Genomic DNA, 22120 nt, shown 5'->3' on the forward strand with positions numbered 1-22120 from the left:
TAAAACTTTACTCAAGAAATAGATACCTTAACCATGTCCTTAATGAGAGGATTAAATATTATAAAATTCTCAATTCTTCTAAACTTACCCCCCCAATATATATAGCAATTCCTAATAAAAGCTCAATGAATTTTTAAACAAAATAATTCTAAAGTCTGTTTGAAAGAAAACATTTTATAAAAATTTCCAAGAAGAAGAATGTTGAGGGGTGCTGGGAAGATGGTGGAAGAATAAGACGCGGAGATCATCTTCCTCCCCACAGATACACCAGAAATACATCTACATGTGGAACAACTCCTACAGAACACCTACTGAATGCTGGCAGAAGACCTCAGACCTCCCAAAAGGCAAGAAACTCCCCACGTACCTGGGTAGGGCAAAAGAAAAAAGAATAAACAGAGACGAAAGGATAGGGGCGGTACCTGCACCAGCGGGAGGGAGCAGTGAAGGAGGAAAGGTTTCCACACACTAGGAAGCCCCTTCGCGGGCGGAGACTGCGGGAGGCCGAGGGGGGAGCTTCGAGGCCGCGGAGGAGAGCACAGCAACAGGGGTGCGGGGGGCAAAGCGGGGAGATTCCCGCACAGAGGATCGGTGCTGACCAGCACTCACCAGCCCGAGAGGCTTGTCTGCTCACCCGCCGGTGCGGGCGGGGCTGCAAGCTGAGCCTTGGGCTTCAGTCGGAGCTCAGGGAGAGGACTGGGGTTGGCGGCTTAAACACAGCCTGAAGGGGTTAGTGCACCACGGCTAGCCGGGAGGGAGTCCAGGGAAAAGTCTGCACCTGCCGAAGAGGCAAGAGACTTTTTCTGCCCTCTTTGTTTCCTGGTGCGCGAGGAGAGGGGTTTAAGAGCGCTGCTTAAAGGAACTCCAGAGACGGGCGCGAGCCGCGGCTAAAAGCGCGAAGCTCAGAGACGGGCGTCAGCCGCGGCTAAAAGCACGGACCCCAGAGATGGGCGGGAGACGCTAAGGCTGCTGCTGCCACCACCAAGGGGCCTGTGTGCGAGCACAGGTCACTCTCCATACCTCCCTGCTGGGGAGCCTGTGCAGCCCGCCACTGCCAGGTTCCCGGGATCCAGGGACAACTTCCCGGGAGAACGCACGTCGGGCCTCAGGCTGGTGCAACGTCACGCCGGCCTCTGCCACCGCAGGCTCGCCCCGCACACCGTACCCCTCCCTCCCCCCGGCCTGAGTGCGCCAGAGCCCCCGAATCAGCGGCTCCTTTAACCCCGTCCTGTCTGAGCAAAAAACAGACGCCCTCCAGCGACCTACACGCAGAGGCAGGGCCAAATCCAAAGCTGAGCCCCTGTGAGCTGTGAGAACAAAGAAGAGAAAGGGAAATCTCTCCCAGCAGCCTCAGAAGCAGTGGATTAAAGCTCCACAATCAACTTGATGTACCCTGCATCTGTGGAATACATGAATAGACAACCAATCATCCCAAATTGAGGAGGTGGACTTCGAGAGCGAGATCTATGATTTTTTCCCCTTTTCCTCTTTTTGTGAATGTGTATGTGTATACTTCTGTGTGAGATCTTGTCTGTATAGCTTTGCTTCCACCATTTGTCCTGGGGTTCTATCCGTCCATTGTTTTTTTTTTAAAATTTTTTTCTTAATAATTAATTTTAATAACTTTATTATACTTTACGTTCTTTCTCCTTCCTTCCTTCCTTCCTTCCTTCCTTCCTTCCTTCCTTCCTTCCTTCCTCCCTTCCCTCCTTTAGACAACGAATCATCCCAAATTGAGGAGGTGGACTTTGAGAGCAAGATTTATAGTTTTTTCCCCTTTACCTCTTTTTGTGAGGGTGTATGTGTATGCTTCTGTGTAAGATTTTGTCTGTATAGCTTTGCTTCCACCATTTGTCCTAAGGTTCTATCCGTCCCTTTTTTTTTTTCTAAATAATTATTTTTTAATTCAATAACTTTATTTTATTTTACTGTATCTTCTTTCTTTCTGTCTTTTTTCCTTCCTTCCCTCCTTCCTTCCTTCCTTCCTTCCTTCCCTCCCTCCTTTCTTTCCTTCTTTTCTTCTTTCTTTCTTTCTTTCTTTCTTTCTTTCTTCCTTCCTTCCTTCCTTCCTTCCCTCCTTTCTTTCTTTCTTCCTACTTCTACTAATTCTCTCTACTTTTTCTCCCTTTTATTCTGAGCCGTGTGAATGAAAGTCTCTTGGTGCTCCAGCCAGGAGTCAGGGCTCTGCCTCTGAGGTGGGAGAGCCAACTTCAGGACACTGGTCAACAAGAGACCTCCCAGCTCCACATAATATCAAACGGGGAAAATCTCCCAGAGACCTCCATCTTAACACCAGCACCCAGCTTCACTCAACGACCAGCAAGCTACAGTGCTGGACAGCCTATGCCAAACAACTAGCAAAACAGGAACACAACCCCACCCATTAGCAGAGAGGCTGCCTAAAATCATAATAAGGCCACAGACACCCCAAAACACACCACCAGACATGGACCTGCCCACTAGAGAGACAAGATCCAGCCTCATCCACCACAACACAGGCACTAGTCCCCTCCACCAGGAAGCCTACACAACCCACTGAACCAACCTTAGCCACTGGAGACAGACACCAAAAACAACGGGAACTAGGAACCTGAAGCCTGCAAAAAGGAGACCCCAAACACAGTAAGATAAGCAAAATGAGAAGACAGAAAAAAACACAGCAGATGAAGGAGCAAGATAAAAATGCACCAGACCAAACAAATGAAGAGGAAATAGGCAGTCTACCTGAAAAAGAATTCAGAATAATGATAGTAAAGATGATCCAAAATCTGGGAAATAGAATGGACAAAATGCAAGAAACATTTAACAAGGACCTAGAAGAAATAAAGATGAAACAAGCAATGATGAACAACACAATAAATGAAATTAAAAATACTCTAGATGGGATCAATAGCAGAATAACTGAGGCAGAGAACGGATAAGTGACCTGGAAGATAAAATAGTGGAAATAACTACTGCAGAGCAGACTAAAGAAAAAAGAATGAAAAGAACTGAGGACAGTCTCAGAGACCTCTGGGACAACATTAAATGCACCACCATTCGAATTATAGGGGTTCCAGAAGAAGAAGAGAAAAAGAAAGGGACTGAGAAAATATTTGAAGAGATTACAGTTGAAAACTTCCCTAATATGGGAAAGGTAATAGTTAATCAAGGCCAGGAAGCACAGAGAGTCCCATACAGGATAAATACAAGGAGAAATAAGTCAAGACACATATTAATCAAACTGTCAAAAATTAAATACAAAGAAAGCATATTAAAAGCAGCAAGGGAAAAACAACAAATAACACACAAGGGAATCCCCATAAGGTTAACAGCTGATCTTTCAGCAGAAACTCTGCAAGCCAGAAGGGAATGGCAGGACATACTGAAAGTGATGAAGGAGAAAAACCTGCAACCAAGATTACTCTACCCAGCAAGGATCTCATTCAGATTTGATGGAGAAATTTAAAGCTTTACAGACAAGCAAAAGCTGAGAGAGTTCAGCACCACCAAACCAGCTTTACAACAAATGCTAAAGGAACTTCTCTAGACAAGAAACACAAGAGAAGGAAAAGACCTATAATAACAAACCCAAAACAATTTAGAAAATGGGAATAGGAACATACATATCGATAATTACCTTAAATGTAAATGGATTAAATGCTCCCACCAAAAGACACAGATTGGCTGAATGGATACAAAAACAAGACCCATATATATGCTGTCTACAAGAGACCCACTTCAGACCTAGAGACACATATAGACTGAAAGTGAGGGGATGGAAAAAGATATTCCATGCAAATGGAAACCAAAAGAAAGCTGGAGTAGCAATTCTCATATCAGACAAAATAGACTTTAAAATAAAGACTATTAGAAGAGACAAAGAAGGACACTGCATAATGATCAAGGGATCGATCCAAGAAGAAGATATAACAATTGTAAATATTTATGCACTCAACATAGGAGCACCTCAATACATAAGGCAAAAACGGACAGCCATAAAAGGGGAAATCGACAGTAACACATTCATAGTAGGGGGCTTTAACACCCCACTTTCACCAATGGACAGATCATCCAAAATGAAAGTAAATAAGGAAACACAAGCTTTAAATGATACATTAAACAAGATGGACTTAATTGATATTTATAGGACATTCCATCCAAAAACAACAGAATACACATTTTTCTCTAGTGCTCATGGAACATTCTCCAGGATAGATCATAACTTGGGTCACAAATCAAGCCTTGGTAAATTTAAGAAAATTGAAATTGTATCAAGTATCTTTTCCGACCACAACGCCATGAGACTAGATATCAATTACAGGAAAAGATCTGTAAAAAATACAAACACATGGAGGCTAAACAATACACTACTTAATAACGAAGTGATCACTGAAGAAATCAAAGAGGAAATTAAAAAATACCTAGAAACAAATGACAATGGAGACACAACGACCCAAAACCTATGGATGCAGCAAAAGCAGTTCTAAGAGGGAAGTTTATAGCAATACAAGCTCACCTTAAGAAGCAGGAAACATCTCGAATAAACAACCTAACCTTGCACCTCAAGCAATTAGAGAAAGAAGAACAAAAAAACCCCAAAGTTAGCAGAAGGAAAGAAATCATAAAAATCAGATCAGAAATAAATGAAAAAGAAATGAAGGAAACAATAGCAAAGATCAATAAAACTAAAAGATGGTTCTTTGAGAAGATAAACAAAATAGATAAACCATTAGCCAGACTCATCAAGGAAAAAAAGGGAGAAGACTCAAATCAATAGAATTAGAAATGAAAAAGGAGAAGTAACAACTGACACTGCAGAAATAAAAAAGATCATGAGAGAATACTACAAGCAATTCTATGCCAATAAAATGGACAATCTGGAAGAAATGGACAAATTCTTAGAAATGCACAACCTGCCAAGACTGAATCAGGAAGAAATAGAAAATATGAACAGACCAATCACAAGCACTGAAATTGAAACTGTGACTAAAAATCCTCCAACAAACAAAAGCCCAGGACCAGTTGGCTTCACAGGTGAATTCTATCAAACATTTAGAGAAGAGCTAACACCTATCCTTCTCAAACTCTTCCAAAATATAGCAGAGGGAGGAACACTCCCAAATTCCTTCTACGAGGCCACCATCACCTTGATACCAAAACCAGACAAGGATGTCACAAAGAAAAACTACAGGTCAATATCACTGATGAACATAGATGCAAAAGTCCTCAACAAAATACTAGCAAACAGAATCCAATAGCACATTAAAAGGATCATACACCATGATCAAGTGGGATTTATTCCAGGAGTGCAAGGATTCTTCAATATATGCAAATCTATCAATGTGATAAACCATATTAACAACTTGAAGGAGAAAAACCATATGATCATCTCAATAGACGCAGAGAAAGCTTTTGACAAAATTCAACACCCATTTATGATAAAAACCCTGCAGAAAGTAGGCATAGAGGGAACTTTCCTCAACATAATAAAGGCCATATATGACAAGCCCACAGCCAACATCATCCTCAATGGTGAAAAACTGAAAGCATTTCCACTAAGATCAGGAACAAGACAAGGCTGCCCACTCTCCCCACTCTTATTCCACATAGTTTTGGAAGTTTTAGCCACAGCAATCAGAGAAGAAAAGGAAATAAAAGGAATCCAAATCGGAAAAGAGGAAGTAAAGCTGTCACTGTTTGCAGATGACATGATACTATACGTAGAGAATCCTAAAGATGCTACCAGAAAACTACTAGAGCTAATCAATGAATTTGGTAAAGTAGCAGGACACAAAATTAATGCACAGAAATCTCTGGCATTCCTGTATACTAATGATGAAAAATTTGAAAGTGAAGTCAAGAAAACACTCCCATTTACCATTGCAACAAAAAGAATAAAATATCTAGGAATAAACCTTCCTAAGGAGACAAAAGACCTGTGTGCAGAAAATTATAAGACATTGACAAAAGAAATTAAAGATGATACAAATAGATGGAGAGATATACCATGTTCTTGGATTGGAAGAATCAACATTGTGAAAATGACTCTACTACCCAAAGCAACCTATAGATTCAATGCAATCCCTATCAAACTACCACTGGCATTTTTCACAGAACTAGAACAAAAAATTTTCACAATTTGTATGGAAACACAAAAGACCCTGAATAGCCAAAGCAATCTTGAGAATGAAAAACGGAGCTGGAGGAATCAGGCTCCCTGACTTCAGACTATACTACAAAGCTACAGTAACAAGACAGTATGGTACTGGCACAAAAACAGAAAGACAGAACAATGGAACAGGATACAAAGCCCAGAGATAAACCCACGCACATATGGACACCTTATCTTTGATAAAGGTGGCAGGAATGTACAGTGGAGAAAGGACAGCCTCTTCAATAAGTGGTGCTGGGAAAACTGGACAGGTACACATAAAAGTATGAGATTAGATCACTCCCTAACACCATACACAAAAATAAGCTCAAAATGGATTAAAGACCTAAATGTAAGGCCAGAAACTATCAAACTCTTAGAGGAAAACATAGGCAGAACACTCTATGACATAAATCACAGCAAGATCCTTTTTGACCCACCTCCTAGACAAATGGAAATAAAAACAAAAATAAACAAATGGGACCTAATGAAACTTCAAAGCTTTTGCACAGCAAAGGAAACCATAAACAAGACCAAAAGACAACCCTCAGAATGGGAGAAAGTATTTGCAAATGAAGCAACTGACAAAGGATTAATTTCCAAAATTTACAAGCAGCTCATGCAGCTCAATAACAAAGAAACAAACAACCCAATCCAAAAATGGGAAGAAGACCTAAATGGACAATTCTCCAAAGAAGATATACAGACTGCCAACAAACACATGAAAGAATGCTCAACATCATTAATCATTAGAGAAATGCAAATCAAAACTACAATGAGATATCATCACACCAGTCAGAATGGCCATCATCAAAAAATCTAGAAACAGGGCTTCCCTGGTGGCGCAGTGGTTGAGAGTCCGCCTGCCGATGCAGGGGACACTGGTTCGTGCCCCGGTCCGGGAGGATCCCACATGCCGCGGAGCGGCTGGTCCCGTGAGCCATGGCCGCTGAGCCTGCTTGTCCGGAGCCTGTGCTCCGCAACGGGAGAGGCCATAACAGTGAGAGGCCCACATACCGCAAAACAAACAAACAAAAAAAACAAACAAATAAAATAAAAAAAAAATCTAGAAACAATAAATGCTGGAGAGGGTGTGGAGAAAAGGGAACACTCTTGCACTGCTGGTGGGAATGTGAACTGGTTCAGCCACTATGGAGAACAGTATGCAGGTTCCTTAAAAAACTACAAATAGAACTACCATATGACCCAGCAATCCCACTACTGGGCATATACCCTGAGTAAATCAAAATTCAAAAAGAGTCATGTACCAAAATATTCATTGCAGCTCTATTTACAATAGCCCGGAGATGGAAACAACCTAAGTGCCCATCATCGGATGAATGGATAAAGAAGATGTGGCACATATATACAATGGAATATTACTCAGCCATAAAAAGAAACGAAATTGAGCTATTTGTAATGAGGTGGATAGACCTAGAGTCTGTCATACAGAGTGAAGTAAGTCAGAAAGAGAAAGACAAATACCGTATGCTAACACATATGTATGGAATTTAAGAAAAAAAAATGTCATGAAGAACCTAGGAGTAAGACAGGAATAAAGACACAGACCTGCTAGAGGATGGACTTGAGGATATGGGGAGGGGGAAGGGTGAGCTGTGACAGGGCGAGAGAGAGGCATGGACATATATACACTAACAAACGTAAAGTAGATAGGTAGTGGGAAGCAGCCGCATGGCACAGGGATATCGGCTCGGTGCTTTGTGACCGCCTGGAGGGGTGGGATAGGGAGGGTGGGGGGGAGGGAGACGCAAGAGGGAAGAGATATGGGAACATATGTATATGTATAACTGATTCACTTTGTTATAAAGCAGAAACTAACACACCATTGTAAAGCAATTATACCCCAATAAAGATGTTAAAAAAAAAAGAATAAAATTACAAAAAGTGACATTAGCAACCATTCTAGAAGAAGCACACAGCCTCTGTAGAAATACAAGTAAATTCGCTCTTTTTCCTTAAAGGAGCATTCAAGTGCATTTTGTTCATTTTTACAGTAATGAAAGAGAGTGCCCTTCAGTCAATTTTCAGGACCTGGTACAAATTATTATATTTTCTCCCTTTAAATGTCAAGGGCAAAATGTGGAGGGCTCCCCCGCCACCCAGAGCCAAGCGCCTGGGCCAGCAGTGGGAGCTGAAGGATCCCCTGTGCTCAGAACACAGGGGCGCCCCGCGAGGCCCCGGGTCCGGGAGGCCCCGGGTCCGCGAGGCCCCGGGTGGGTCGGCGAGGCCCCAAATGAGTCCGTGAGGCCCCGGCCTAGCGCGCGCAGGACCTCGTGCCCAGAGGTTCCGACGCCCCACGAACCGTCCCACACCCCGATGCCAACGGTCGCCTCAGCGCCGTAAGCTTCGCGTCTACAGACTTCGGGGCCGCCCAGAAGCCAAAGCCCGTCGAAGGTCCGACCCCGCTGACCCGCGAGCATGGGCAGCTACTTGAGCATGTACCTGGGCACGGCCAAGGCCATGTAGCCAGCCCACGCCCGGAAGCGCTGGTCCCCATGGTTCCCATGGATCGGGCCCGCCCGCAGCACCTGCCTCCCGATGGGCCGGGACGGGTGCCAAATCCTGTGCTACCGCCGCCGCCACCAGGATCACGGGCTCTGGTTCCGCAGCAGGCAGCCGCTCCCCGCCGCCCTTCGCAGCTGGAAGTACTACCAGGTCCGCGGGTCCTCGGTGCCCCAAGGCTGGAGGCGCCTTCCCAGCGGGCCGCCCCTCCGCACCTCCTCGGGGCTGGGGTTTTCCGGCCATGTAGCAACGGTTTCACGATGAGGTCCCAGTGGAACGCCCATCTCTTCTGCCACACGCAGAGCCTGGTGGACATCCATACCGCCCCCGTTGAAAGCCTAAGCAGCTTGTCCACGTGTCCGCCCAGCCAGGAGTCCCCGGACCCCTGTGCCAAGGAGACCGCCCTGAGGGCCCTCAGCCGATGCGAGGAAGGACAAAGGCGGCTCGATGGGCCTCTCAGGTCTGAGAGCCCCGAGCCCAGGCTGTCGGCCTTCCGGCCCGTGATGAGGAATGGAGTGGTCCCTGTCTTTGTGCCCAGGCCGGGGCCTCTGAGAAGAAGCATCTGCCCCGGGTGCAAGCGCCTCCGAGAAGAGGACACTGAGCCCTGGCCTGAGCCTTGCCTGTCTGCCGCCCACCCTGCTGTGAGGTCCCCCAACCCCCACCCGCCCAGGGCACAGTCACATAGCCTCGCTGGAGAGATGGGGGCGGATCAGCACTCCTGGGCCTAGGCCTCCTGCAGCCTGACGTCCCCCTTGAGTCCTGAGAGCCAAGGCCACCTCCTCCTGACACTCAAACCCACATTTCTTTTACCCAGCTGACTCCTGCCCTACCCCTGCCTGAGTCATTGGCACAGACCGCCAGGCCAGCTCCCTCCACTCCAGCCAGGAGCTGCCAAGCCCCAGAGCCACCTCTCTTAGCTGCAGAGCCCACCCCGAGGAAGCACTGCTGACGTCCAGGCCTGCACTCCCTCCTGCCCACCCACCCTTGCTGCCTTTGCCCCTGAGAAGACCCTTTTCGGAGGACCCTTCTCAGGAAGGCGTGCTTCTCCCCTATTGCCCACTTCATACGGTTTAAAGGTTGTTCTTATTTTAAATAATACTAAAATAGCTTTGTTATCCCAAAAAAAAAAAAATAAAAAAGTTTCTGTTCAAGAATACATGTTTTTTAATACTTAAAAAAAAAAGAAAAAGAATGTTAATGACAGGGCATTTGTCCTATTAAAAAATACTGTGAAGCTACATGAAATAAAAGTGTGGTGTTTGTACATGAATAGAAAAATGAAGGTAAAGAAATAGACTAACATATATGTGAAAATTTGTTTAACATGTGATAAAACTGATATTTTGTACCAACAAATATAGAATGGAGTATTTACCAAATATGATAGAAGTGGCTACTCACTTGGACAAAAAACAAAGTTATATCTTTATCTTAAACCTAAAACCCACTAATAACTTCAAAGTAGATTGTAGTTCTAAACAACAACAACAACAAAAACACTATAAAACTGTTAGAACAAAATATATTTAAAGATTTTGACAATCCTTATTTGAGTAACCCTTTCTCAAGTAAGGCAAGAAAACAAAAAGTCATAATGGAAATGATTCAGATTTGATTATATTTAGAGTGGAAAGTTTGTGCATGGCCCAAAGTAGCATAAACAATGTTAAAAAATGAGTGAAAGAGTGGTTCAACATTTGCAAAGTATATGAGATAAAAGGTCAATATGGTAGCTATTTCGCAAAGACAGCCACAATGACTCGTCCCATCACTGAATACACACTCTTTTGCAATGTTATTTTGCTGGTCCTCCCATCAAGAGGAGTCTATTTCTGGTCCCCTAGAACGTGAGATGACCAAGTGGTATGTTTGGCCAGTAGAATGTGGCTGAAGTTGTCCAAGTTCATCAAGAGACCTTGCAATTTCTGATTTACTCTCTTGCTGCTCTGAGTCCACCATGTAAAGACATGTGGAATAACTTCCTTGAGGATGAAGAGAGAGCATAGGTGACAGCCAGCACCAACCATCAAACATATGAGTGAGGCCCTTTTATTTTATTTTTTTAACATCTTTATTGGAGTATAATTGCTTTACAATGGTGTGTTAGTTTCTGCTTTATAACAAAGTGAATCAGCTATACATATACATATATCCCCATATCTCCTTCCTCTTGCATCTCCCACTCCCCTCCCTATCCCACCCCTCTAGGTGGTCACAAAGCACTGAGCTGATCTCCCTGTGTTATGTGGCTGCTTCCCACTAGCTATCTATTTTACATTTGGTAGTGTATATATGTCCATGCCACTCTCACTTCGTCCCAGCTTACCCTTCCCCCTCCCCTTGTCCTCAAGTGCATTCTCTATGTCTGTGTCTTTATTCCTGTCCTGCCCCTAGGTTTGTCAGAACCATTTTTTTTTAGATCCATATATATGTGTTAGCATAAGGTATTTGTTTTTCTCTTTCTGACTTACTTCACTCTGTAGGACAGACTCTAGGTCCATCTACTTTACTACAAATAACTCAAGTTCATTCCTTTTTATGGCTGAGTAATATTCCATTGTATATATGTGCCACATCTTCTTTATCCATTCATCTGTCGATGGACACTTAGGTTGCTTCCATGTCCTGGCTATTGTAAATAGTGCTGCAATGAACATTGTGGTACATATCTCTTTTTGAGTTATGGTTTTCTCAGAGTATATGCCCAGTAGTGGGTTTGCTGGGTCATATGGTAGTTCTATTTTTAGTTTTTTAAGGAACCTCCATCCTGTTCTCCATAGTGGCTGTGTCAATTTACATTCCCACCAACAGTGCATGAGGATTCCGTTTTCTCCACACTCTCTCTAGCATTTATTGTTTGTAGATTTTTTGATGATGGCCATTCTGACTGGTGTGAGGTGATACCTCATTGTAGTTTTGATTTGCATTTCTCTAATGATTAGTGGTGTTGAGCATTCTTTCATGTGTTTGTTGGCAATCTGTATGTCTTCTTTGGAGAAATGTCTATTTAGGTCTTCTGCCCATTTTTGGATTGGGTTGTTTGTTTTTTTTTCTGATATTGAGCTGCATGAGCTGCTTGTAAATTTTGGAAATTAATCCTTTGTCAGTTGCTTCATTTGCAAATACTTTCTCCCATTCTGAGGATTGTCTTTTCATCTTGTTTACAGTTTCCTTTGCTGTGCAAAAGCTTTTAAGTTTCATTAGGTCCCATTTGTGTATTTTTGTTTTTATTTCCATTTCTCTAGGAGGTGGTTCAAAAAGGATCTTGCTGTGACTTATGTCATAGAGTGTTCTGCCTATGTTTTCCTCTAAGAGTTTTATAGTGTCTGGAGTGAGGCCCTTTTAGACCATCTAGCCCACGTCAAGCCAACAGAAAGCTATAGCCACATGAATAATCCTAAGCAAGGTCAGCAGAAGAACCACCCAGCTGAGCTCAGGGTAAACTGCTAACACACAAAGTCATGAGCAAATAAAATGTGATTGTTTTAAGACACTGTGCTTTGGGATGGTTTGTTATATAGCAATAGCTAAGTGGGACAGTTATTCATAATTTATAAAGAATACCTGAGATAAAAGCAGACAGCCTGCCTGGAAAATGGGCAAGGCAAGTCATGAAACGAGAAACACAATGGCTGTTGACTTGTATCAGAGCTGGAGGCATCTTGTTGATGAACTGGAACAAGAATTCCTGCCTCGCTGGGTCTGAATCCTGGCCCTGCCAACCTTGGTTGTGTGGCCTTGGGCAAGTTACTCAAATCTCTCCAGGTCTCAATTTCATCATCTGTGAAATGGGTATATAAATACTATCTATCTCATAGGGTCATTGTAAGGAAACTCAGTAGCATTAAGTACAAATAAATGTTGCTTTTGCTTTTACTGTTATTAATATAGCTCAGATCAACTTGTGAGTCTGAAGCAGTGAGTACAAGATGCTGAGCAGTTTTGTTGAAGGCAAGTAGAGGGATGACGGAGGAATGTACTGATAAAGATGGTAGTTAGGAATTAGAGAACAAAGACATTTAGTTACATTTCAGAGTTTGGTTTGCTTTAATGTTATTGTAAAAATGATCAATGTGATGATTTCTAACACTTCCTTAAATCTCATTGTTTTAATGAGTTCTAGCTTTACTATGTAACATCTGTAGAAATTCATGCTTCTGAATCTGAGATTTAGTAGAGAGACACTCATTTGAATTTCAAGTAAAAGGGATACTATTATTATCATTATTCTTATCATTGCCTGTGGTTCTATATTTTGGGATATTCTGTCTTCCAGACTGCTTTTTTAATATATATATATTTGTTTTCTTACTATTATCAATTAAAGACATATGAAAGAACTAAGCTGAGTATCTGATCAACATGACACTAGAGGAGATAAGATTTCATTCAAAAGTGAAAAAAGTTGATTTTTCTGTGCATTTGTATACAGCTGTTGCTGACCACTGTAAAATTTCTTATTAGATGTTTTAAAATACTGAAAACAGTACAAAGACTAACATCATTATTTATTATTTTTATGAGCCACATAACCACTAGAAATAGTGTGTTCAAAGCATTTTACTACCACCTCATAACAGTATACCTAAGAGTACAGAGACAGTCACTTACAGAGTCAAAAAACGTATCTCCTACTATGTTGAAACTACCAAAAAAATCATGTTAGATCATGTTTATATATGTGTGTTTATGTATGTATATATAATTTAGATAGATAGATATGCTCATATTTGACACAATAAGACTGTCAAGATGTGTTTGAAAATGTAAATTGTTAGGGACTTCTCTGGTGGTGCAGTGGTTAGAATCCGCCTGCCAACACAGGGGACACGAGTTTGAGGCCTGGTCCGGGAAGATCCCACATGCCACCCAGAAACTAAGCCCGGGCGCCACAACTACTGAGGCTGCGTTCTCGAGCCTGCGAGCCACAACTACTAAAGTCCGCTCACCTAGAGCTCGTGCACCACAACAAGAGAAGCCGCCACAAATGAGAAGCCCCCACTCGCCGCAACTAGAGAAAGCCCGAGTACAGCAACAAAGACCGAATACAGCCAAAAATAAAAATAAATAAATAAATAAATAAATAAATAAACCCCCAAAACCTAAGCCCTGAAAAAAAAAAAGAAAGAAAGAAAATGTAAATTCTTAAAAGACTTTTTCTCTTTTGTAGCCAGCAGGATGACTTTCTCAAGAACTTGGAATACAAATATTCTTCAAAGATTTTTAAACTTATAAAATAACAACAACAAATTAAGCAGCTTCTGGCTCTGCAGCTGTGGGCAAGTTACCCAACCTCAGTTTTTTCATTTGAAACAGGGATAACGATAATGCCTAATTCACGAGATTTTTGTGAGGATTTAAGAAGAAAATATATGAAAAGTGCTAAGAACAGTGTCTGACACATAAAAGGCACTTGACAAATCTTAGCTACTATTGTTATTCTTACTGTTGGGTGCCCTTGATATGCCAGATCTCTAATAAAGGTGCATTCTCTTTTAAATGTTCCCAAATATACTACAATTTGGGAAAAGAAAGCTACCATTGTGTATTTCTGACTCCAACCTCATATTTCAGAATATTTTAAACAGAGATAACAACACAAATAATGTAATATAAGGATTGATGAACTTTCCGGTTACAAAGAATGATTTTAGCAGCTTAAGATAACCCAGAGGCAGCAAACTTAAGTTTAAATGTAGTTAGTTAAGATAGGTTATGACTTCCCTGGTGGCGCAGTGGTTAAGAATCCACCTGCCAATGCAGGGGACACGGGTTCAATCCCTGGTCCGGGAAAATCCCACATGTCACGGAGCAACTAAGCCCGGGTGCCACAACTACTGAGCCTGTGCTCTCGAGCCCGTGGGCCACAACTACTGAGCCTGAGCACCACAACTACTGAAGCCCATGTGCCTAGAGCCCATGCTCCACAAGAGAAGCCACCACAATGAGCAGCCTGCGCACCGCAACAAAGACCCAATGAAGCGGAAAAAAAAAAAAAAGATAGGTTAAACATGACCGGTAAACAGAAAGAATATGGCATCCACAATTTTGTTTTCAAATACACCTGCTACTAGCTAATTAACATCCTGGGCCCTGAAAACGATAAACTAATAAATGTCTTTTGCAGACCTCCTCACTTGAAGGAATATATTCTCTCCATTTGAATCATAATACCTTTGGAGCGTCAGAGGGCCAAAGAAATAACTTCAGTCAGGAAGAATATAAAACTTTTATAATAACAAATTACAAAAGAGAGTAAAATTATGAACTAAACTGTTAAACTCATCATTCTGCCTGAATAAGTTCATTGAGTGGACAGAATAACCAAACACAATTACAAAACAAGCTGAAAGCTGATGGATTAGCAGCTACTTGGGACCCAAGATACTCCTAGGAGCATTACTCTTTCTAAATCCCCCATTTCTTCTGCCCTCTTGGGACAGTTCTTCAGCCACACGCTCTTTTGAGAATTTAATCCACTTCCCCTTTGCAGTTGCCACATCCACCAGCTGCTTCTCTCATCACCTTACCAGTCAAACAGAAAAGGCCAAGCCTAGGTTATTCTAATGATAGCAAACACCTCATAAAGGAATCTGCCGAATTTACTTTTCCATAGAACATCATTTTTACAGCTTTTCATGAGTCCACGAGAAAAGAAAGCATCATGTATAAAATGTGACTTCCAGAAATCTCGAAGATATTAGGAATTGTTCTTACAGTGTTAGAGTGTGTCGGTGTACCACCATCTACAGAATGGGGTGTCTTCAATTTCCCCAAAGGAATCCCGTCAGGCTGTCACTGTACCTGTTTGCCCACAGGAGAAGAGAAGAGGGCCTCATAAAGTTAGGACATTTTCGGAAATGTTCCCAATTTAAAAGAACTTTAGGCTCTGGGGTGCATACTTTTTCATTCCTGGTTTTGCATTTGTGTGTAAGGATCACCTTGCTTTAGTCTATATAACATCCTGGCAGAGAGAAAACATGGTGTAACTAATCAAGAGTTTGGAATGTGTAAACCTTGCAAGTTTCTTAACCTCTGTACCTCAGTTTTTGCATCTATCAGGGGAGGATATTAACAGCATAGTACATCATTAAATCGGTTAAATTCTGTAAAGCACTTAAAACTAGCACATGGTAAGCACTGTGGAAGTGTTTAAGTGAATTCCTTCTCTCTACAACAGTAGGGTTTTCAGGCAACAAATTACATAAAGATGTGAGAAATGAACTAATAGGGGCAATGGTCTTAAAGCCCTTTGGGAACAATGAATAATGCTTATCTAGACATAAAGAGTTTTAGAGGGGCTTGTTTGAGGAGGAGATTTTAGGAGAGAATTCCCGCTGCTTCCTGGGAAAATCCCTGCTGACTTCTACCCATGCCCCAAGTTGACAGTTGTCACACGTCTGACAGAGCCAAGGAAAGGCGCTTCTTCCCAAGACAACGGCAGGAAATCCCTACCTGGACAATCCTTCATTTGGAAACCAGAGAATTCCTCTTGTGTCTGACGCCCACTACCCGCTCCCCAGTTGCGACCCCCTCCCCTGCCTTGGAGCTGCACAGACCATCAGAATTCCATTCCTAAGGAGACCTTCAACAGGGGCAGAACGCTGGAAGAAGTCTTTGCTGTAAGTTTAAAAGCCCCAGGTAACGCCGGGCCAAAGTACAACCGGTGGCTTGACTCCACGCCCTCCGCCTGGCTGGGGAGGTATAAGGGAGGCATGGGGACCACGTGGGCGAACAGGGGATGTCTGGCCATTCTCTTCGGGGAAATTATTTGCTGACCTTTGCGTAGCTTTGTGAGGGGGCAGATTCACTGGGGTTCTTCCTCCCAAACCCAGTTTGGGGATTTATCCTAAAGTCTCCTTCCGCTTCCCCCTCCTTCCAGAGTAACGTTACTCAGTCTCTAAAGGGTAACCAAAGAGTGGCAGCACCCCAAAGCAAACACAGACATACTCCACACTTCCTCCGCCCATCTCAAGCTAGCACCCTCAGGTACCTGGTGACAGACGACCTGGAGGAGCGTGCCTGCCAGACCTCCAAAGCGGTCCAGCCTCCAGGCACGTACCCCGCTCCGCCTCAGCCGGAGATCTGTGGCCCCGGCAAAACTGCTGCCAAAACAGATGCTCTTCGGTGGGGCGGGGACCCGCCTCCTCGTTACCATCAGGTGCTAGCTAGGTCAGCTCCCCGCCACCCGGCTCCCCGCTGCCACGCGCGCCCCTCTCCAGCAGCGCACTCACCTGCAGCTGCGTCCGGCTGGCGTTGGCCGCGGTCGGCCCGTCGGCGGCTCCCGAACCGCGCAGCACCGTGATGTGCAGCGTGAGCAGCAGCAGCCCCAGCAGCAGCAGCAGCTCGGCCGCCAGGCGTACCATCCTCCTGAGGCGCGCGGCTTTAGGACCCGGCGCGGCGGGCGGCGGCGGCGGGGGAGGAGGAGTCGGAGCCCGGGAGCCCGGCGGCGCGGCTCCCGCCTCGGCCCCCGCCGGGGCCCCGCTCCCCGAGCCCGCGGGGCTGGCCCTGGGCGCGCCGGGGCGCGCCGGGCCGGGGGAGCAGGAGCCGCCGCCGCCGCCGCACCACGGCGGAGCCACGGCGGGGCCGGGGGCGTCCAAGCTGGCTGCGGAGCAAACCCCGGCGCTCCCCGGCGGCGGCGGCGGCGGCGGCGGTGGGGACGACGGGCCGCCAGGGGCCCGGGCCGGGCCGGGGACCACCCTGCGGGCAGGGGGCAGCGGGGGCGACGGCGGGGCGGGCGCAGCCGAGCCCCCGAGCGCACATGGGCGCCCCAGATGTGGCCGCGGCGCCGCAGCTGGAGCGGGAGCGGCCGCCAGAGGAGCGCGGGGAGGAGGAGGAGGAGGAGAAGGAGGAGGAGGAGAAGGAGGAGGAGGAGGGCTTCAGTGGCGGCCCAGAGTTACCTCCACGCTGGGCTCCCCCGCCCTTGCCGCCCGGAGCCACTCACCCGACGAACCACCTCCCCTCCTCCCTGCGCTCCTTCGGGCCGCGGGCCGCGCCGCCCCGCCGCCGAGTCTTAGGGTGAGCCGGCTCTGGATGGGGGCTCCGGCACCCGGGGGCTGTCACTGTCTGGAGGTGACCTGCGCGCCCCTCCAGAGTCCGCGTCCGCCTGCTGGGCTGTGCGCCACCGCTGCCGAGGTCGCTGTGGGCGGCGAGGGCCGAGCCCTGTGCGCACTGCGCCTCGGGGCTGTGGGTAGCGGGGCGGAGGGGGGGGTGCCTGGGCGAGTTTAGAAACCTTTATTGACAAGGTGGAGTTGGGAGTTGTGGTGTTGGAGACGGAGAGGGTGCCGGACCAGCCAGGTGTCTGTCTGCGACTGTGCGCCCCTCCCTCAAGCTGGCGTGCGTATGTATGAGGGAGAAGATAGAGTTTCGTTCCAGAAAGGTCTTGACACTCGCTCCCGCACGGTGGGCCGCCCGCTCTCTGAGCACCTCTGCTCAGGCGCCCGCGGCGCGGGGTAGAGCCTGGGAAGGCAGGCGAGTCCGATTCGCTGGGCGTCCGTCTGGTCCAGGGCGCAGGTGTCTCGGCGGGAAGCTGCAGGGGCCGAGTGCCCGCGGGCTCAGGCGCGCAGAACGGAGGTGGGGCACTGGGGGTAAATCTCAGCTCAGGCAGTCGCGTGTCGGGGGTCTCATCCCGGAGGCGCCGCGCCCGGAGGGGACCTGGGGGCTGCCGTCGCACAGCCGCCGCTCCCGGGCCAGCGCCTCATGACCGCGCTGAAGCCTTGGGCTCCCGAGCGCAGCTCATGCCTTGCAGGGGACAGCCGGCGAGTGGAAGGGCTCGAGGGTCGAGCAGAGGGCAAGGGGTCCTCTCCTCGGATGCAAGAGAGAACCGGGTCCAGTGCCGGGCTCAGATCACCGCAGCGGCACCGGCGCGTCCTGCTCAGCTCCCGCCTTCTCCAGGAGGCTCGGAGTGGCTGGCGCTCGCTCTGGCTGGGGCCTTTTATACTGCTGTTCCTCCGCCTCCCCCTCCTCCTTCCCTCCTCCCCTGTGCCCGCCCAGTCCTTTCCTCCCCGTGAGCGGAGCCTTCAGCCTAGGCATTCACAAATTTCGCAAATTTCCAAGCCCAATTCGCATTCTGGAAACCAGTGTCCCCGGAATGGATCCTCTCCATTCTCCCTTGGGGACTGAAATTAAATAAATAAACAAACCTTTCTCCCCGGCACGCCCCCTCCCCCCGCCCCCATCCCTACAAACTGAAGTAAGGTTCTTAAGTCAACTACCTTCCGAGTTCACGTCTTTACGCAAGGCACCTCACCCAAGTCTTACCCAAATTAAGACAAAAATACACTTTCATCATTCCGAAAGTTCCTCGGGCCACCGTGGCAGTGGTTAAGGTATGGTATGCTGGTTGGTTTTATTTGTGTCAGGGTCAAGAAGGGCTAGTTGCTACTCTAGAGATGCGTTGTGAGCATCTTTAAAACCCCAACCAACCCTAGCATCTTATTAAGAAATGGACAGCTTTTTAAAGCATTCGATTTCTTTCCTTTTCAGTAATTTTTTTTTTTTGTGGGGGACGTTGGGAAGGGGGAGATGTTTGGAGGGAGTGAGTGCTTTAAATGTTTAGGCAGCCGGTCCTGTCAGGCATCTTACTGCAATCCCCAGGCTCTAAGATGCCAATAATTGTCAACTGCAGCGCTGGGGAAGAATTGGAAACAATACGCGGTCCCTGGTTCAGATGGCAGATCAAAGAGGAGATCGCAGCGGTTTTGCGATCCCACAAGGTTCCTCCTGCGTGTTTTCTAATTAGAATCACTTAGAAAAGGGTGGGGGAGTGCAGGATAATCAGCACATGGATGGAATATATAAATTAAGATGGCAAACTAGAATCCTGTATGCAGAGAGAGTTTAATGCTGGCTCTCACCCCCAGTTGTGCCAGACTGTGATGTGGGCACACAGGGACAAATGACTTTCCTGTTGCCTGAGGCAGGCTGGTCTAAACTAGAATCCAGGTGCTACTGCTGTTATCCTGCATTTCCATCACACACAGTCCCCACATGTGAGCCTCAACGACCTCTACTCTCATCTAAAATTAACATTTTTCTATCCCAAGGAAAAATAACTTTTAAAAAAACCTTGGAGAGAAATCTTTGCAGTGAGTGTAAATTCTTGTAAATTTATAAAAGGAGGGTTGGAGATCAAAGTCTTTGTAAAACGTTGTAAAAATTGTAAATTGAATTTTGGGGACAGAAGTCTTTATAAAATGTTGAACAAATGTATGAATGAATTCTATTAAAATTCTTACATGCTGTGAGATCCAGATTCCAGGTGAGTTTATGTTCTAGTAAGTACACATAACTAGTATTGATAAACCTCCATGCTCTGTGACTACCATTGCCAAACAGGCTACCAGCAGTGCTCTACTTTTGAGGAGTTAGGGAAAACTGGATTGTAATTTTTGGGAAAAAAGAATTACAAATTTAGTAGCCCAAGCAAATTAAGTTTCAAGCACATTTAGGAAATCATATACCAATAGCTGATACAAGTTTTTAAAATCCTACCTCCTTCTACAGAGTTCCCACAGCACCTTATTCATATCTTTATTATTGATCTTACTATGCCCTAGTAGAATGGGTCTGTTTGCATGTTTGCGTTTTCACTAAACCTGTGTCATCTTTATGGTAGAACATTCCAGAGTGCATCCCCCTTACCCCAGTATCCAGTTTTCTTCTTCCTGTGTTCACAGCTAGAGGACATTTTCCAGCAACACTGGGTCTAGATGGGACTGTGGAGAGCTCTGTCACTTTCAGGTCTGGCCATAAAACAACCCGAGTGATCATCTATCACACTCTCTCTTTGCTTTCTACATGGCAGAGGACTCTGAGGTGGAGGGAGCCCAAATCTCTGTGTTACTGCTCAAACGAGAGCTACCAGGAATACCTGCATTTAACCTTGCACAGTGAGAAATACGCTTTGTTGTTCAAGGCCACTGTGATTTGGGGATGTTTGCTATGCAGCTAGTTCAACCCGTCCTGACAAGTACAATCCTCAAGACAGGGACGGCTGCCTCCTCATCATTATATTTCTAGTGCTGAGCACAGTGCCTTGCATGGAGTAGATGCTAAATTCATGTTTATTTAATGAATGTAACAAATGTGGTTTTTATACAGACCCTACCCAGTAAATTAACTCTTCTTAAACTGTTCCTACTATAAGTAGCTGACCTAGGAATATTAACTCTTCTGTCTTGATTATACTATTATCTCACAGACGTTATCTTTTATTATCGGTCCATTTCTTTTGCAGACAAGCTTATTTTACTGGAATAGTTGGGTAAAGCAAGAGAAGTTAATAAGCCAGTGTACCTATAGTAAATGTCATTGAAGACAATCTTGTAGTCTATTATGGTCAGGATTTTATTGTTTTTACTATGTATTTTTTTCTAAAAACTGTTGGAAGACAGCAAAGAGTAGTTTTAGTGTACTCTTTTAAAAAAAAACCTTTTTATTATGGAAAATTTAAAAAATATATACAAAACTAAAGAGAATATAATAAATAACCCAGCTTCAACAGAACTCATGACCATTCTTGTCTCATTTGTATTCTCACTCTCTATTTTCAGATTATTTTGAAGCACATCCATGACATCATATCATTTCACTGGTACATATTTCAGTATGTATCCCAAAAAGATAAGGACTGAATCAAAAAAACGTTAAACACATGCATACTCTATGTGAGGTGTAAAACAGATTTACAAAGTCAAAACAAGAGACTTTTTCTGGGTGTAAGAACAATTAGCATTTAGGGATTGTTGTGGAGGCTGCTAGGTGTTCACCAAAACCTGTTTCCTCTTCTTCCTCGCCCTAACAGTAGACTACATTGCCCAATATCCTCTGCAGTTAGATACAGCCATGTGACTGGGTTCAGGCCAATAGGATGTGGGTGGAAGTGATGGATGCCACTTTCATATCTAGCCCATAAAAATCTCCTGTGTGTGAGCCTCTCTTTTTTCCCTTGTCTGCCGGCTGGATGTTTCTGTCCGGGATGACCTGAGAGGAATGATTAGTTGGAACAGGCATCCCATTCCAACTCTGCCCAGAACACCCTATCTAGGCTATTTTGTGATTAGAAATACGCTTTTTTTTTAAAAAAAAAAACTGAAGTATAGTTCATTTACAATGTTGTGTTAGTTTCTGGTGTACAGCAAAGGATTCAGTTATACATATATACATATTCTTTTTCATATTCTTTTCCATTATGGTTTATTACAGGATATTGGATATAGTTGCCTTTTCTATACGGTAGGACCTTGTTGGTTATCTATTTTATATATAGTAGTTTGTATCTGCTAATCCCAAACTCCTCTCCCCTACCCCCTTTCCCCTTTGGTAATCATAAGTTTGTTTTCTATGTCTGTGAGTCTGTTGCTGTTTTGTAAATAAGTTCATTTGTATCACAGTTTAGATTCTACATATAAGTGGTATAATATAGTATTTGTCTTTCTCTTTCTGACTTACTTTGCTAAATTT

General features: G+C 45.0%; 1 protein-coding gene across 1 annotated transcript in view; it reads right to left on the minus strand.

Moving 5' to 3' along the window:
• The window catches only part of ISM1 (isthmin 1), a gene marked incomplete at its 5' end in the record, with an annotated part of 88024 nt that extends 71002 nt beyond the window's left edge, over positions 1 to 17022 (minus strand). The window contains one exon of the mRNA XM_082670034.1: positions 16891 to 17022. Coding sequence (XP_082526160.1) covers positions 16891 to 17022 — 132 coding nt within the window. The remainder of the gene's footprint in view (positions 1 to 16890) is intronic.
• Between the last annotated feature and the right edge of the window lie 5098 nt (positions 17023 to 22120).

Source organism: Grampus griseus (genome assembly GCF_964374135.1).
Source record: "Grampus griseus genome assembly, chromosome: 14".
NCBI classification, from domain to species: Eukaryota; Metazoa; Chordata; class Mammalia; order Artiodactyla; family Delphinidae; genus Grampus; species Grampus griseus.